General features: G+C 39.0%; 1 protein-coding gene across 5 annotated transcripts in view; it reads left to right on the forward strand.

Annotated features, from left to right (window-relative positions):
- TNRC6C (trinucleotide repeat containing 6C) overlaps nucleotides 1–16,094 on the forward strand; it is a 57,590-nt gene that overhangs the window by 22,490 nt on the left and 19,006 nt on the right. For 2 of the 5 annotated variants that reach the window (XM_009326300.1, XM_009326315.1), the window contains exons 3-8: nucleotides 4,476–4,685; nucleotides 5,913–6,079; nucleotides 7,313–7,393; nucleotides 8,034–8,091; nucleotides 8,302–8,447; nucleotides 15,049–15,222. In XM_009326300.1, the coding sequence (XP_009324575.1) occupies nucleotides 4,476–4,685; nucleotides 5,913–6,079; nucleotides 7,313–7,393; nucleotides 8,034–8,091; nucleotides 8,302–8,447; nucleotides 15,049–15,222 (836 nt within the window). The remainder of the gene's footprint in view (nucleotides 1–4,475; nucleotides 4,686–5,912; nucleotides 6,080–7,312; nucleotides 7,394–8,033; nucleotides 8,092–8,301; nucleotides 8,448–15,048; nucleotides 15,223–16,094) is intronic. The other 3 variants (XM_009326307.1, XM_009326323.1, XM_009326331.1) reach the window with 2 other exon arrangements.

The following is a 16,094-nucleotide window of genomic DNA, read 5'->3' on the forward strand; positions in this document are numbered from 1 at the left end:
TCCAGCTGCCCGTCCTCCAGCTGAGTAAAGAAACAACAAAAGATGATGTAGGCTTCCCTATGGAGATTTTAAGTCAAAAATTAAGGTCTTTGTGGTTCCTAGAGAGCAAGGAGCTTAAGTTTTTAAAAACTGAGCCAGGTCTAAATTCTGAAAGTTCTGAAGATCTCTTTGTTCCTTTAATAATCCCGTGCCATTGTCTCAGTGGCAACTTACATGTCATTCATAGCGTGTAATTTATGTGAATCAGGGAATGCAAGTGATGTGTTTTCCTTACTTTGAACTTTCATCAGAATGGATTTTAACCAGATCAACTTTGAGCTCCTTTAGGATGCTCATGTGAAAACCAAAGATCCCATTGCGGGTGCTCAGCCCTCTAACAGCCAAGTTCTGAGGGACAGCCAGGCGATACTGAGATTTTCACACAAGGTTGATCTCATTGCTGAAAGCCAAATAAGAGCTTCCCTAATGCTGAGCGAGATAAGAAGGCGTGGAGCTCCACTGCATGAACTGGAATATCTTTGAGAAAACGAAGACTTGAAAGGTTAAGGGTTACAAGTGACCCTTAAATATATATATATAACCCTCCCTTTTACACACACACACCCCCCTTATAGCTTATTTCTTTTGTATTATTAGTGGACTAACTAGTGACAATTTAGTAAACAATCTCTTTTGTACCTAATTTTTTCCTTTTTCATGTACCGAAGGTTCTAATATTTTGGTTTGCCTGTGTTGTAGTCTCATGCTCTGGTATTTATCATGGACCAAACAACTTCAAGGAAAATAATTTCTGCCATCCAAATGGCTATAGGGTTATTTTGAGGGAAAACAACTGCATCCTGCCACAGCTTAGTTAACATTTCACTTTCCCTTGAGGATTTCCTGTTGGCTGTGGCCCAGTGTTAATTGTGTTTTTATTTCTATAAAACAAAGCTCTGCCAATGTGTCCATGTTTATTACTCACTGTGATCTTTTTGTTTCTCGCAATTTTAACAGTGTTTAAAAACTTCAGTATTAAAACCTTACTTTCTTGCCAAAGAACCCTTTAACGGAGCTCATTTTGAGCTCATGAATGTTGTTGCAAAACAACATTCATGCAGATCTTTTGAAGGCATGGAGCTTTTTCTCAGGAAAGCCTGAATGCATATTATTTTCATAAAGAAAATAGTAAGTTTTCTCTGAGCAGAAATTTTCAAAACGTTAGGCAGGTTCAGATTTTGAGACTACTGTGAAGGTGTTTTCCTTCCAAACAGTTGTGTAAAGGAACTTAAAAGTAGCTTCTTGCGTTCATTCAACCCACTGTAACGCCGTTTGTGAGCTGCCTTTATTGCGAGGTGTATGATACAGTACTGGAAAGCATCACGCTGCCAGAGGCAAGCTGTTGGGACTACAAACTGTTTGAACCACTATTCCACCTGTGTCTGTTTCAAATATGAAGCATACTGGGTTATTTTAAAAATTGAGGAAAAACCTTGTTTAAAAAGAAGAGTCCTTTGGAGAATACAAAGTAAATTTTTTCTTTCGCCTGTAGAATTTTGCATCATTCATTCAAAAATGTAACTATTTACCTTTTTAAGTTTCTAACATGGAGTCACATGGAGTCATAAAAAGGTAGCACAGGGGTAGTAACATTAAGACAGCAGGTACTTAATGCAGAGGGGGAAACAGGTTCACGATTGAGAAGTACTCTGGAATTTACATACGGGTTAATTTTTGCAGTGCACAAGTTATTTCTCCAGCAGCCTTCAGGTTTTATTTACTAATTTCCTGCATTTAATTTGCTCTGTTAAGATAGTTTTGAAAACTTTTAGTTGATGCATTTTTGTTTGCTGCAAGTATTCTCTTTTAGTAAAGGCTGGCTCCCTCATTATTTGTAATCCCATATTATTTACTGCTCAGCGCATTTAAAACACTTAACTGAAAATAACTTGGACATTATACATCTGTGGTCTTTTATCGATGCTGTTGAATTTATTGTGAAGAGCAACAGAAGGACCAGTTCTTTTGAATTTTTATTCTATAACCGAGCACACTTCGCCTTTTCAATATATGAATTGTGTTTTAAGGTTGATTTCATAAATTGAATTAGTTTCCATTAGTTCCATGAACTCAGGGAAGTATTAGTGTTCTGCACTCTCTCTGTTTGTATTTGTATTCTAATTGGTGCCTTAGAGATGTTGTGTTTTCTGTTTCATTTGCCTGCAGTTAATCTTTTTCAGATGCCAATATGATTAAATACATGCAGTTGTCTGACAAGGTTGCCTCCTGAGTAGTAAGGCAGAAATTCAAATAAAGCGTTCCTTAATTAAAGTTGGCTTAAAGATACAAGCAGAAAGCTTGAATAAGTATTTTAGGTGCAATGCCAAGGAAGTTGTCGTGTTAAGTAGTGGTTCATTTCTATACATACATGTGTGTGTCTGCGAGTTTGTCTTCTGTACATACTTTAAAATAACCAGAAATTTAAGATACGTTGATAGAGCTTAGAACACCGTATTTTTGTTTCAAATGTAAATCAATTTAATGAAATGGAAATTTTGGGTTGTTTCAGGCATATGTTTTAAAACACAATGAATCTTGCTGGTGGTGAAGGAGCTTTATTAAGCTACATGTCCTGAACATGTAGGCTTAGTTTGGATATGTTTTATGTCATATACACTTTTATCAGTATCTGAGAGAACTGCAGTTTCTTTAAGAAATAGAGCCTAAAATAAATACGTAATACGGGAACACTGGAGTGGTGGGCAGATATGAGCCCATCTGTTTGAAAGGAGACTTTTTTCACTGCTAGCCAGTGTTTGAGTTACTGTTGGTAGTATATGTTGCCTGCAGTTTCTAGTAACAGAAATTCTGTTGAAATCAGTAAGTTCTGCAAAGACATCTAGCTAGACTTGTTGCTCAGTGTAACACTATTGCCTAGTTAGTTTAATTTATTTCAAATAAAGTTCTTTTGTGGTGACTTCCTTGCCATTTTCTACCTACTCCAGGTGTCAGTTTGCAGAAAATGTTACGTTTCTGCTCTTTGAAACCTTTCCAGAGTATTTTTGCAGATAGCACTGGGGAGCAAAAAAGGAATAGTGCTGCAGCAAAGCAGGCATCTAGTCCTTAAATTATGAAAATCTGTTAAAAACAGTAATGATAGACTTTTTTGGGAAGTAGCGAAACCAAGTTTCTTCATTACTAGATCTGTTTGCGTGTTGTGAGCTGCTAGAAGTTAGATTTGGCAGGGCAATAGTTGATCAGAATAAAATATCCGTACTTAATAATATTAATCTCCAATGAAAAGAGGGCAAGTTCTTGAATTAGCAGCCTAATTAACAGTGGAGGTTTCAAGCGCACTGAATTCTGCAATACTTTCTGAGATCTCGGTTGTCATGTAATGTAATGCTTTTTGTGATAATTGTAGAAAAACAGGTTAATACCAGGTATATGTAAAAACTCTGTTTTCTTGCCTGTTATGTGTCTGGCTTTTTTGTATACTTTTAAAAAGTACCTTGAACTCCATCTATGATCCAAATGTGTCTCTTCAGAAAAAACTTTTTTTTTTAAGAGGTAGTGGTCATTTTAAATTCAATCAGTGACAAACACTGCTGTGTTTGTCAGTTTTGCTCTTTAGGACTTAGAAGCTATGTGGTTGTTCCTAGCGCATTTGACTTCAGTGCTGAAATCGGTGTCATATGATTTTAAGCCCATTACATTCAAGCCAAGCCAGACTAAGACAGTTTCTTTATAGTAGCTTACATTTTTCAGTGAGTTAAAATAATATTCTGTAGGAAAACAGTGACTTCTACCTGCCATTCCTCGTGTTTTGACTGTAGATTCTAATTGCAGTCTTGTCTAGTTCTCTTTAAAAATGATATTTTATAATGTAGAGGCTCAGTGATGAAGGGATAGGTAGGGAACACAGTCGGCCGTGAGCTGTAATAAAAGCTTTAAGGAATGCATGTAACATATATAATGTACGTTGAAAGTGGTAACAAACAAATATCATCTTAATCATAGGGCTTGAGAAAAGAGGTCTGATAATTTGTAAATAGTTAAAAGGAATTAAAATAGCTTAAAATCTTTCAGTGAAACAAGGCCCAACTCAGATTTGGGTCCTGGTCTCCTGCATGCTCGCAGTGCTGCCATGTGCTCCCCGAGCCCTGTTCAGTCTGCTCTGAGAAGTCACGTTGGAAGCAACTGCTCCCTTGGGACCAGGTCTGGGGCTCACCTGGCAGCCTGACTGCTCCTGGCTGTGTTGAAAAATACTCCTCCTGTCTTGACAACTTGGCATTAGTATTCAACTAAGAAAAAGACTTTTGAGACTAAATCAGAGGGATCTTTTTTATATCCTTAATTAGAGTCACTGTGTCTACTTACTAGCTCATGCATTCTTTTTCCAGACAAAGACTTTAATACAATGTCCATCATTGAAATTATTGACAAAAGAAACCTTTCCTCTCATCACTGTTCTTCTCTCCTTCCCCTTGCTTCAGCAGGCTGGGGAGAAATGCCTACTGTCCACACAAAGACCGAAGCTTCTTGGGGAGAGCCGTCATCCCCTTCTGCTGCAGTTGATAATGGCACTTCAGCATGGGGGAAACCCCCCAGCAGTGGTACAGGGTGGGGAGATAATCCTGCCGAGTCGGCGGGGACATACGGAAGAACAAATGCTCCAGCTGCTGCCCCAGCACTGTGCAAACCAGGTACGTGCATGGATGTCACTGTCGTAAGAGGTTGGAGGGGAAAAAGCAAAGTGTGTTTGCTTCTGGCAGTATTTTTAAACAGCGCTCCTTCTGGTTTTCTGTGCATTTAAATCTTAATTTCTTTCTTAAAACTCCATTAGCTGTCTCAAAACGTTGATATTCCCAATATGAAATTCATACAAAAATATGAATATAGTGTATTGATCCAGTAAATTTCAGGTGTTCCTTAGAGTATTTTTGTGTACTTCAACAGCAGTATGGTATAAATTGTAGAGATGCAGGAAACTATAAAACTGCAGAAGAATGTGAAACAGTACTTATCCCTCGCTGCCTAAAAGAAACCTGTATTGGGATGAGAAGCAACTGAGCTCAGTCAAGATAGGATTGATTTTGGGAGGAAGAGAAACACTTGAGAATGACTAGTCATAACTTCTCTATTCTCTTAAACTGAGGGAGTGGATATCTTCTTCAGCTAGTAAAACTGTTCACAGGTTCAGGAACATCCTGAACTATTTACTGCTTCACGATTCCTAACTAATGTTATTTGATAAAAACAGTCCATCTCTAAATGCCCTGATGGCTACAGTGCTTGTTTTAGACTTCTGTTTTGGCTGTGGTAGTCTTTAAGCTTCACTCCTGCAAAATACTATACTGAGAGAGATAGAAGGCCCAGAAAACCTGAACAGAGGAGTGAGAGTTCTTAAAATGAGTAATCTCAGCTTTAAACAGAGTAAAACGGAACGAGGTGACACAACCTCATCACTTAATGTAAAGTGTTTCCTGCAGCCCACGTGCTCCTTTTAGATCCCATTCTTCTGAGATGGGAACGAGTTTCTGACCGTTAGTGACCTCGAAATTTGGTTTTGTTCGTCGGAAGAATGTGGCAGCTAAAATGGTGAGATTCATTGAAAGCAAAATAGCACTTAACAAGTGTGTGGTCATACTTTTGGTTCCTTGTTCCTAGGAGACTGGAATGACCATGACCATAGATCTTACTTGTTCAGGAAAAAGCAAGACTTGCTGTTGCTGGACGTCATCTTCTATGAAGTATTTAGAGACCTTTTCTTTTTTGCTAGCTTCGGAGACGGAGTCCTTATCTTTTAATGCCAATTAAGCTACTTGATGAACCTGTATACTTCTTGAAAATAACTCAAATGTTAGCATACTGGATATGGCATAAAAGGAAATTGAAGCTGATTTTTCTTCTCCCTCTTTCCTTTCCTCCAGCTTCAAAATCTATGCAAGAAGGCTGGGGCAGTGGTGGGGATGAAGTGAATCTCAGTACTAGTCAGTGGGAAGATGAAGAAGGAGATATGTGGAATAATACTGCTTCACAAGAGAGCAGCTCCTCCTGTAATTCCTGGGGGAACGCCCCAAAGAAAGGACTTCAAAAGGTAAGACAAAAATAAAGATGCTGTCTAGAAAAGAATGTAATTAGTATAACATTTCTAGAATAAGTTGTCACAAATTTGCTGTTGCATTACACCTGAACTCTTAAATTAGACCTCTGACACCTGAACCCAAAGACAGCTTGCCACTACCGTGGTTCAAGTACAGCCTACCTGCTTACAGGGGAAAGTGGGAGATCTTTGACTTTAAGCATGTCAGGTGCTTCGGGAGGTTTTGTGGTTGTTGCTTTTGTTTTCTCTGAGTTTTATAAGCTTCCATGTATTCTGAAGAAATGATAATGTATTAACAGAAACAGAAAAAGTGTTAAGGGGGTTTTCATACGCTTTCTGTCGTGGTAGAAAAGCGAACAGTAGTTTGTGATGTAGTGGTTCAGCAAAAAATATCTGTGAGGTTCAGCAAAAAATATTTGTGAGGAACAAACAGATAATTTTAAGGTCTGTACTGGTATGAGAACAAAGCAAATTTGTATTAATGCCGCACTCAACCAGGAACATAGACAATTATGTTAGGAAGTTTTCCATTGCACAGTCTTTATTTCAGGAGAAGGCCAGGCTGTAACTTAAAGGAATTGGGAATGCATTTAGCCAGTTTGTTTGTTATTCCATTAGCCAACAGTTAGGCCAGTGATTTGATCAAGTATGGTTGTTTCTTGTACTGTCCGCAGCCCAAAACAAATCCACGCTTGTCCCTTGGTACTTTCTGGAGAACTGAAAGGAAGAGGCTTCTTAAGGATTTTGTGATAGAAAAGCTGCACAGAGATCTTTTAAAGGTGTTTATCTAGACGCTCTTGTTTGTTTTTAAGAAAATACACTGAGTAACGTTCTTAACTTCAAGGTTGCAAACTCGTTTTTGGGAATGTTTTTCAGGAAGTGTTGTACTATTTCAGAATCTTTGATTTCATTATGTTTTTCTGCCAAGGATTAAAATGAAATACTTAAATTCAAAGGTGGCTTTAATTCAGTGGTCGACAAATCAAATACTAAATAGTACACTGAACACCTACTCAGCTGAGATAAAATTTGTACACTTTGTGGGGGAAGAGAATCGTAGTTACGTTGTTCGGAGGGTTCTTCAATACTTTCTAAATTAATGTACTAATATATCTTTCAGTAGCATGTATTATTAATAAGAAAGACTTACCATGTATTTTATGTACATCTCATTAGTATGAATATGGGAACCAGACCATTAATGGAATCTCCCATTTATTTACTAAGGGCATGAAGACATCTAGCAAGCAAGATGAGGCCTGGATCATGAACCGTCTGATAAAACAGCTCACAGACATGGGCTTCCCTGTGAGTAGTGTTCATAGCTAGCACACCAGTGGCTAAGCTTTTGTAGCTTGTAGTTCTGACTTCCGATGTTTCAGACTGTAGCTACAAAAAGATCTTCAGTCTCTTCTTCAAGGCCGGGAAGTAGTTCTGTTACCTGCATCTAGACATTTACTCTAATTTCAGAAATCTACCGTAAGCTAGTAGAGTGCTCTCTGAGATTACTTGATGATATACTTTGTGTGATGACATTTATAGACCTTTTGAAGTTCAGAGTTTTATAACAATAGGTGCTAACTTTGAACTTCAGTAATAATTCCACTCCTGTTCCCCTTTTCTTATTAAACAGGTGAAATTAGAGTATAGCTGTATTTTTAGAGAAAGGCATGTCATAGTGATACTTAAGCCTTCCATAGAAAACAGGTAGAAATTTAAATAGAACAGTACGATTTGATCTTGTAGAACTGGTACTTACTTGACAAACTGAAACTAACTGAATTGTTGTGGGAATTGGTAAAAGCAGAAAAAAATGTGCGCAGACATTATTTGTGCTGCTCAGTAAATATGAAATCCAGTATTTGAGAGATACGTGTTTTCTCAGCTTGCTTTGAAATCATATAAGCATGATTACTTTTTCTCTTAACATAATCCGTTTTTTTGACAGAGAGAGCCAGCGGAAGAGGCCTTGAAGAGCAACAATATGAATCTCGATCAGGCCATGAGTAAGTATTTGTGTAAATAAATTTTTTTTTTCTTTAAAGCAACACAGGAACCATTCATGATTCTGAGAGTTTGATCTTATCCAGATATATTTGATAATATTCATTTTCTTGCTTTTGCTTTTGTAAGCAAGACCTACTTCTCTGACCTGCTGTTGGCAAATTCACTGTCTTTGCATCACCTTTTTCAATACATTTCCCCTGTCTGTGAAGGTGCTCTGCTGGAAAAGAAGGTGGAAATGGACAAGCGTGGAATGGGAGTGACCGACTATAATGGAATGGTCACCAAACCCCTTGGCTGCCGCCCACCACCAATCTCCAAAGAGTCTTCCATGGACCGCCCCACCTTCCTTGACAAGGTAAGTTCAGAAATATGAATGTGATTTACAAGTCAAAACTGTATACAGTATAGAAATATTGATGATTTCCACTGTCTGTTGAGAAGACTGTAGAGAGAAATGTCATAGATAATTACATACTAGTTTATTCTTTTTCTTCTCTTTTAATCTTGTGGGGAATTTAGTCCTTGTGGAAAGGACCAATGATTTGATTACCACATGGAAATAAACAATGGTCATCCCCAGTGTTACACTTGAAATGAAAACCTACTAAGGAATGAGTAATGCAGTGGAACTAGAAATGGGAAAAACAAAGAAACGGAGTGCAGAAAGCCTTTCACTCTGCAAGAGTCCAGAGAGTCAGTGACCCTTGCCCAAAGTAACGATCAGGCATGACCAAGGCCAAAATCTTCAAGAATTAGGCTCCTAATTCCTGGTTTAGTTTTGAGTTCCTTATTGATTTCGGTGAAAGTTCAGTACTTAAATAGGAGTGCGAAGCTGAGGTATTTTTGTTAAGTCAAAGAGCAGACAAGCACAGTCATAAATAGCTTCCCCGATGAGCTTCCTTTTCTGTGATCACGTATGACAAATTTTCCAGCACCATTTAATGACTGAGGAGAAGGCTCCAGAAGTTCCTGGTGTCTAAGATTTGAAGTGCCTAAAGAAAAGGATGCAGGGAAAAGGGCAGCGAGATCTTCAGTAGGAAATGAGATTTACAACCTGACATGAAGTCCTATGAAGAGACCCACCAAATCATCTCAGAATCTCCCCAAAAATTAAGGAAAGAACAGTCTCTGGTGCCATTCTTTATTTCACAGGTTATTTGAAATATTCATAAAGATGGGGGGGTGGTTCTGAATGCAGAAATCAATAGTTTTCACAAACTGCTGAAACCAATTCATTTTGCATAAGCTGTTTACAGGATGTGAGACAGTAATGATATCTAATCTTGTTAACACAGACTGTATTAAAAACTTTACTGACCCTGAATAACGATTATCTTCCCAGTTTCCACCCTGTGTTTTCTTATAGTCTTAACTGTAGCATTATCCTTAAAGTTATGGTTCGTGTTGTGACAGGTTCTCAGGTGTTGCACTAAGAAAATTAGCGTGGCACTATGCTAGGACGTCTGATAAATACTGACCTTTAAATGACAACTATTACTATTTCTGCTGTCATCACAGTCTAAACAGTTTGCTGAGTTTTAGTGCTGGTAGGATGCAAACTATAAACAACTTAATTTGATTAAACACAAATGCATCTTACATAATTCTGGGTTATTTATATGAATAAGGAAAAATTAGCATCCATATAAAATTTGCTTTAGAGGGTCCTTGCGTACTAAAAGTTTTTGTGATAGTTCAAATGCTGCCCCAGTGCTGCGTAATCTAGTGTCGTGGCAGTTTTCTCCAAAGATTATATATTAGAAAACTGCTTTTCTGCTTTTAGGGGGAATAATAACATTTGTTCTTTCTGGGCTCCCTACTTATATCAGAATGATGTGGTGTCCGTTATGTTGTTGTTCCCTAAACCAGACTAAACTGCTTATGTATTTCCTACGATGTAAGGTTCAACCTGGCTCTTCTTCCTTCTTTTTCTCTTCCTGCCACGTAAAGTTCATTCTTAACTATGGCAAATCTATTTGTTTATGGCAAACTTTAATGAATATGTTAATTAAAAGATCTCTGTCCTGATGAAGGTCACAAAATTAATGCATGCATGCCAGTTAACCTTTTCTTTTCTAGGATAACAATAACTTGAGCAGTAAAATTCTTGCCAGAGAGGTGCATTATGTGCATCATAATGCATAATTATGGAAACATATGTTAAACACAACTATTGAGAAGGGAGTACTAAAACCATTAATATTCATACAGCAAGTAAAATCTGCCAGTCTAGGCATAATCTGTCACAGTGATTTTCCTATAACAAAGGAAATAATCCCAAACTATATTTGTTAGCTATCAGAGTGTTGAGCAACTTGCTAAGTGAATTAAACAAATACAGTTTCTACTCTAAGAACAGATATCTTTTTCCAAAACAATTCTTTCCAGATTTACAGCTCGTGCTACTAGAGCGACTCCACTTCTCCAAAACCTTTTGGCCCTTTGAGGTACTATGTCAGAGCACGAGCCTGGAGCTGTCTCGCTTCCTGCTCAGGTCATCCTTGGTCAGTGAACAAGCTCTCTGCACAGCTGTACAAAGCACTCCAGCCAGTGTTCCTTATTTTACTTACTGTCTTACCAAGTCATTGTCCTTTTGCTTGGCTTTGCCAAGTCTTCAATAACTTATGTGAGGTTCCTTTTCATGAAATTGTAAGCTGGGTTAGTGTGTGCGTTGCTACCACTCAGCTGATTCTCTCAGCCTCTCCGCTCACCTGAGTTGAGTCTCCATGATTTTTTTCCTGCATTTTCTCTGACAGGTAAAGCCAGCACTTCTTTTTTTTAACCTTACGCATTTGAGGAGAGAGACTATCCAGCCCTGACATTTGCTTCTGGACCCGTTAAACTCCCTGTTCTCTCTGGAGTAGTAATGGTCTGTGCAACTAAACATCACCTTTGAATGTTTGCTTTTACTTGTTCCTCAGCGCTTGCTGCAGATACTCTTTATTCTGTGTCACACTGAGTCAATCTTTGACACTCAGTGCTTTGTTAATTGTATTATTTTCCAGGATGTTATCTTGCCCTGTAGCACCATAAAAGGAGAAGGGAGAAAATCCAGTGGCTTCGAGGAAATAAAGATCCAGCCTAGCAGTACCCTGATACGTGATCTCAACCACATTATCTTATACTTGGTGGCGAGCATGCTGTACTTAGGTATCAGGTTTGCTTGAAGATGTTACCTGATGTCTTCTGGAGTCATCAAATTTGTAAGAAAAGCATGTAAGATTTTCCTGGAAGCATCCTAGAAAAATATCGGAAATAAGCCCAGAGTGCTTCAAAGGATCTTTTCTTAAAGTCTAGGGATTTGGCTTGGGTATCACTCCTGAGTACTGGGACTCAAGTTTGGTGTGTCTTCTCACTGCACCTATCAAGGGTTCTTCTAAGCTCAGAAGAAAAATGTGGTGGTTTGCTGATCTGCGCTGACCAGCCTGTAATTGACAGTCTTGAACCACGCAGAAACATCACTTAATTTCTTAGCACAATCAGATGCAAGTGTTGAACTCTGGACCCCATTGTATTAGATGTATGTGATGAAAAGTCAGGTACGCCCTCTGAAGAGAAGTAACATCAGCCTGCTCTGGCGTTAGCTCAATCTTGCCTTCTGCGACGCTTCTATTAGTTCTGTGGCAGACTCATTTTCCCTCCTGCTGTCCTCTATTTTTGTTTTTTTTATGCTTTCTCCCATACTGCCAGCAGAGTCCTGTCTTCCTTCCTTTGCCCTGATGCTGCTTCCAGACTTTCTCCCAGATTCTTGAGCATATAGGAAACTGTGAAATTCTCGCCTCACAAATTAAGTCTCCTTTTCACTACTGTCTTATTCATTGATCAGCTCTTCTGCTCTATTGTTGAGAAATCCAGGTCTACAAGTTTTGATGCCTGTGTGCTGCAATCATGTTCTTCCAAAAATACTCTGACTAGACTTTCTCCTTGTTTCTAATTCCAACATAGTGTTTGTTGGGTTTTTTCCCCAACCTCGTCCTTCATATTCTGATCCCAGTTGTCTCTGGTGAGTGTGATTGCTTTTTGTCTTTGGGAAGATTAATAAGATATTTTATCATTATGCAGAAACACTTGTGTAGGCCTTGCAATTAGATGATGATCACTAGAATTTTAAGGTTGACTTTTAAATTCTTCTTCTGTCCTCCATCTCTGCTTCCTGTGATCCAGTGATTGTTTCTTTTTGAACTTCCAAATTTTGAAATCTCTTTCATATTCCCGTGTTTTCAAAATTAAAAATACCAATGATGAGTACTTCTTGTGAGTATTGCATTTCCTGCAAGTTTCTTTGCCTGTACCTAACTCCTGTCAGATTTGAAGAGAACTTACTTTGAGGTGAGATTTTATTACTTTAACTTCCTCTTTTGGGAAAGGTTTTTTTCTGTTTTAAGAAGTATTTTCTACTAACTACTTCTGTAACTGACTTTGTATAAAGACCTCTGGCAAATTCATCAGCCTTGCATCTGTCTGTTGGGATATTTTGATTCATGAAGTGGCAGTTGTTGGCAGGTGACTGCCAGAGTGTCCAGGAATCCTCTGCTAAGTTGTCCATATCTCACAGGGCTAAAAAATCTTTGAGTAATGCCGCTTGCATTCTGTCATATTTGGTACATGAGACTATTGTGAGAGACTTTCCGAAGTCCTAAAAGTAATGTATTGTTGAGCAGCAGTGTGGTGGTTTGTGTTGGATAACTGTAGAAGGAAATACTGCTACCGGTAGGATTTTACAGTTGTGTCAAGTCCCATCAAAAAAGTTAAATGCAGTGCTGGATTGAGCATAATTTTGACGATTCAGATGTAGAGGATTTGTTTAATTGATTAGCCTGAGGGAGAAATGTAACATAAATTTGTAAGAAAATCACTGAAGAGGAAAGGTTAGGTAGAAAAGCTTATTCTTCAGGAAACAATTATTACATAAAGAGCCTGAAAAATAATGGGTCACAAACCATTGTCAGCAGTAGAGGTATCACCTAGTCTAGGTTGAGAATGTCTGAGGAGTACTTTATGTTGACCGACTAAAATACTTTATGTGAAATGAATTGATTTCAGCTCCACTTAAAGAGCACAGATTTGTGCAGCACAGTTGGTACCTTACGATAAGTTCAAATTAAAAAAAATAGAACAAAGTGAATGTGAACAATGCGTTATAAACTTGCTACAAAAGACATTTGCTGCAGTTCAGCCAAGGAACACACTTGTGAAGGTGGCCTTGCAGCAAGAGTCTGCCTGTTCTGCAGATTAGATGCCTGAGTCTCCAGTGTGGCTTGTCCTCCACCGTCCCTGGCACTGCCTATTTCCAAAATGAGAAAAAACAATGTCAATGAGACAATACTTGAGTAAATTTTGAAGGCAGGGAGGGATTGCATTGGTCTTTCATGGTCAATAGGTCTGTTCACGTAGGAAACAATGGCATCTGAAGGAGAGAGCACACACGAAGCTTGAAATTATTTTCCCTTTAAAGGGGGAAGGGTAGAATTGTAAACATATGTCTGTGATCTAAGGAGAAATCCTTGAACCTGTTACTGTCATGCAAGCTGCGGTTGTTTGTGGAGTGTGACTGATGTCCGGTAGAATGTAAAATATCTTGAGCTGAAAGGCCTCGGGGACATCATTAGAAAATGTCAGTGTCCCCCTCCGGATAGTCAGATAGCATGTCAAGTGTCACTTTGCCTGATAGTAAAGAAACTTTTTCTTTGCATCAAAGGAGAGCTGTTGAAAATGCATTTTTCAGGATTAACTTAGCACATAAAATTTACCAAGCGTGCTTGCTGCATTAGGTCATTTGTTTGGGTATCTGGTTAGCGGACTGGGCTGCTTTTTTAACAAAGGAGGTTTATCAGTATCTCACAATCTTCTGGGGCATTGAATTTATTGGTTGAAATAACCTAGCTCCTCACCTATTTAAAAGCCTTTCTCTGCAATTAATACATTGCCTGAAAAACACCAGTCCAGCACATTGCAAATTAAAGATTTTTCACTCTGCCTGTTTTTGGAGCTGTACTTTGTACACAGTGTTATTTGATCATGCTTGCCGCAGGCTTCCCAGACATCAAAGCACAGTTTGAGATAGAACTCGGTACCCCACTGTAATACTAGCTAGATATCTACCTGTTTGACTGGGGGTTATATGCCTTGCTGTTTGCCCCCTGCGGGGGCTGCCTTCTGTGCATCGTATCCATGTTCAACCATGGTTCCTTACAGCCCGGTTATCAGAGGGGGCTCCTTATGTCTTGCTAAAATCTGCCTCCTCCTGGGGGACGCTGAAGCAGTGTCTTAATTGCTTTCCTAGGAAGGCTACACAGACAACATTATCATTATTGTTTTTAAGTATTTTTGTGTTCGTTGGGTGTGTTAGAGTGTAATGTTTCATAGTGGATAATAATAACTCAGTGCTACGTGAATATTAAAAGAGGCTCCTGTGTCTCAGTTAGGAAAGGGGATTAATGCGAAAATGCTTTTTTTAAGAGCAGAGCTGTGATGTAGAACCAAATACAGACTGGTGTCAAATAAGCTAATCTGGCCTTTCCCAAGTTCTGAGTTAGCAAAAGCGGTGTGTCCTATGTCTGTGCTCCGCTGCTGAGAGTTTACCAAATGAACAAAAGACTTCCCTGAAATGTGCTGGATCTCTTCCCTTCCACCCTTCAATCTGGTGGAGAAGAGAGGAGAAAATCTAAGGGCGGAGGAGGAGATGGCTGCATGATAGCTCTGCGATCGGTTGCTAGAATCTCTCCTTCTGGAGAGGTGGGTGAGGGTGGTTTTGCATTTGTGGATTAAGTGCAACAAAGTAAAGAAAAACAGTACCTTAATCTTATTTCTCTCTTTCTTCTCCCTTCACTCCATACTTTTCATTCCCTCTTATTCATACCTTTTTTTTTTTTTAAATATTTTTATTCATCCATGCCCTTTTATATTTCCATGGGACACTGTTTTGTGTGCTGTCTGCTCCTGGGCACCGCACACAGCTCACCCTTTCTTTCTCCAATCAGGATGGCGGCCTAGTGGAAGAGCCCACTACTTCACCATTTTTGCCTTCACCAAGCCTGAAGCTCCCCCTTTCAAACAGTGCACTCCCTAATCAGACCCTGGGCGGGATTGCCTCAGGGCTGGGCATGCAAAACTTGAATTCTTCTAGACAGGTAAGGCTGTTGGGGGAGATCCCAAGTTGAATTTCAGCTCTCTTGGACTTGCTGCTAGTGCCCATCACTTCCCCAGGGAAAACGGTGGTTTAAACTGAAAGTGCGTGCAACATCTTTGTTCACGTGAAATATCAGCGGAGAAACTACCTGCTGCGTAAACGTTTCACGTTATAGGACATAAAACAACTGCTTAGTTGTAATTAGCCTGCTAATTACACGCATCCATTGAGAAGAGACTGTAGTATTATGGATTTATACCACTGAACCATGGTATAGCTCTGCCTTGATTGATGCGAGGTTTCTTTTTTTTGAGGCGTTGCTAATTGTCACAGACTCCAAGGCAGAGACATTCCTCTAATTCATCTTTCCTGGCTGGCATAATTATTCAGTGATGAGATGGGTGAGAAGTGATGGGGGCTTTTTTATTCCTGTTGTAAGTGTCAAGACAGCTTATAGCTTTGACAGGTGGTAAGAAAGAAACTGTGCTTCCAGCACCTCTGGTCAAAGAGAGCATTGTGGCAATAGGGATGTTTTGGCCCCTGGGTAGAACATGCTGAAAGAGAAAGAAGAGGAAAGAAAGGGAAAGGAGGTGGAGGAGAAGGTTCATAAACACCAAGAGGCTGAGAGGTCATAAACTACTGTTGATTATGAAAAGGTTATTTTTGCCATATAAATTGAAGTTCCAGCAAAAGAGAAGAAATAACAACACAGAAAAACTCTATGTATCATTCTATGGTGGCGTTTATTACGTATGTTCTTTTTAAGTTAGTTTTCTAAAAGCAATACTTGTCCAGCACTTACAGCCCATTAAGCATATCTTTCAGAACTGGAGACTGCACAAATAGCATGTCCATTATCAGTAGCTTTGTAAA

Source organism: Pygoscelis adeliae, unplaced genomic scaffold (genome assembly GCF_000699105.1).
Source record: "Pygoscelis adeliae isolate BGI_AS28 unplaced genomic scaffold, ASM69910v1 Scaffold61, whole genome shotgun sequence".
Classification (NCBI taxonomy): Eukaryota; Metazoa; Chordata; class Aves; order Sphenisciformes; family Spheniscidae; genus Pygoscelis; species Pygoscelis adeliae.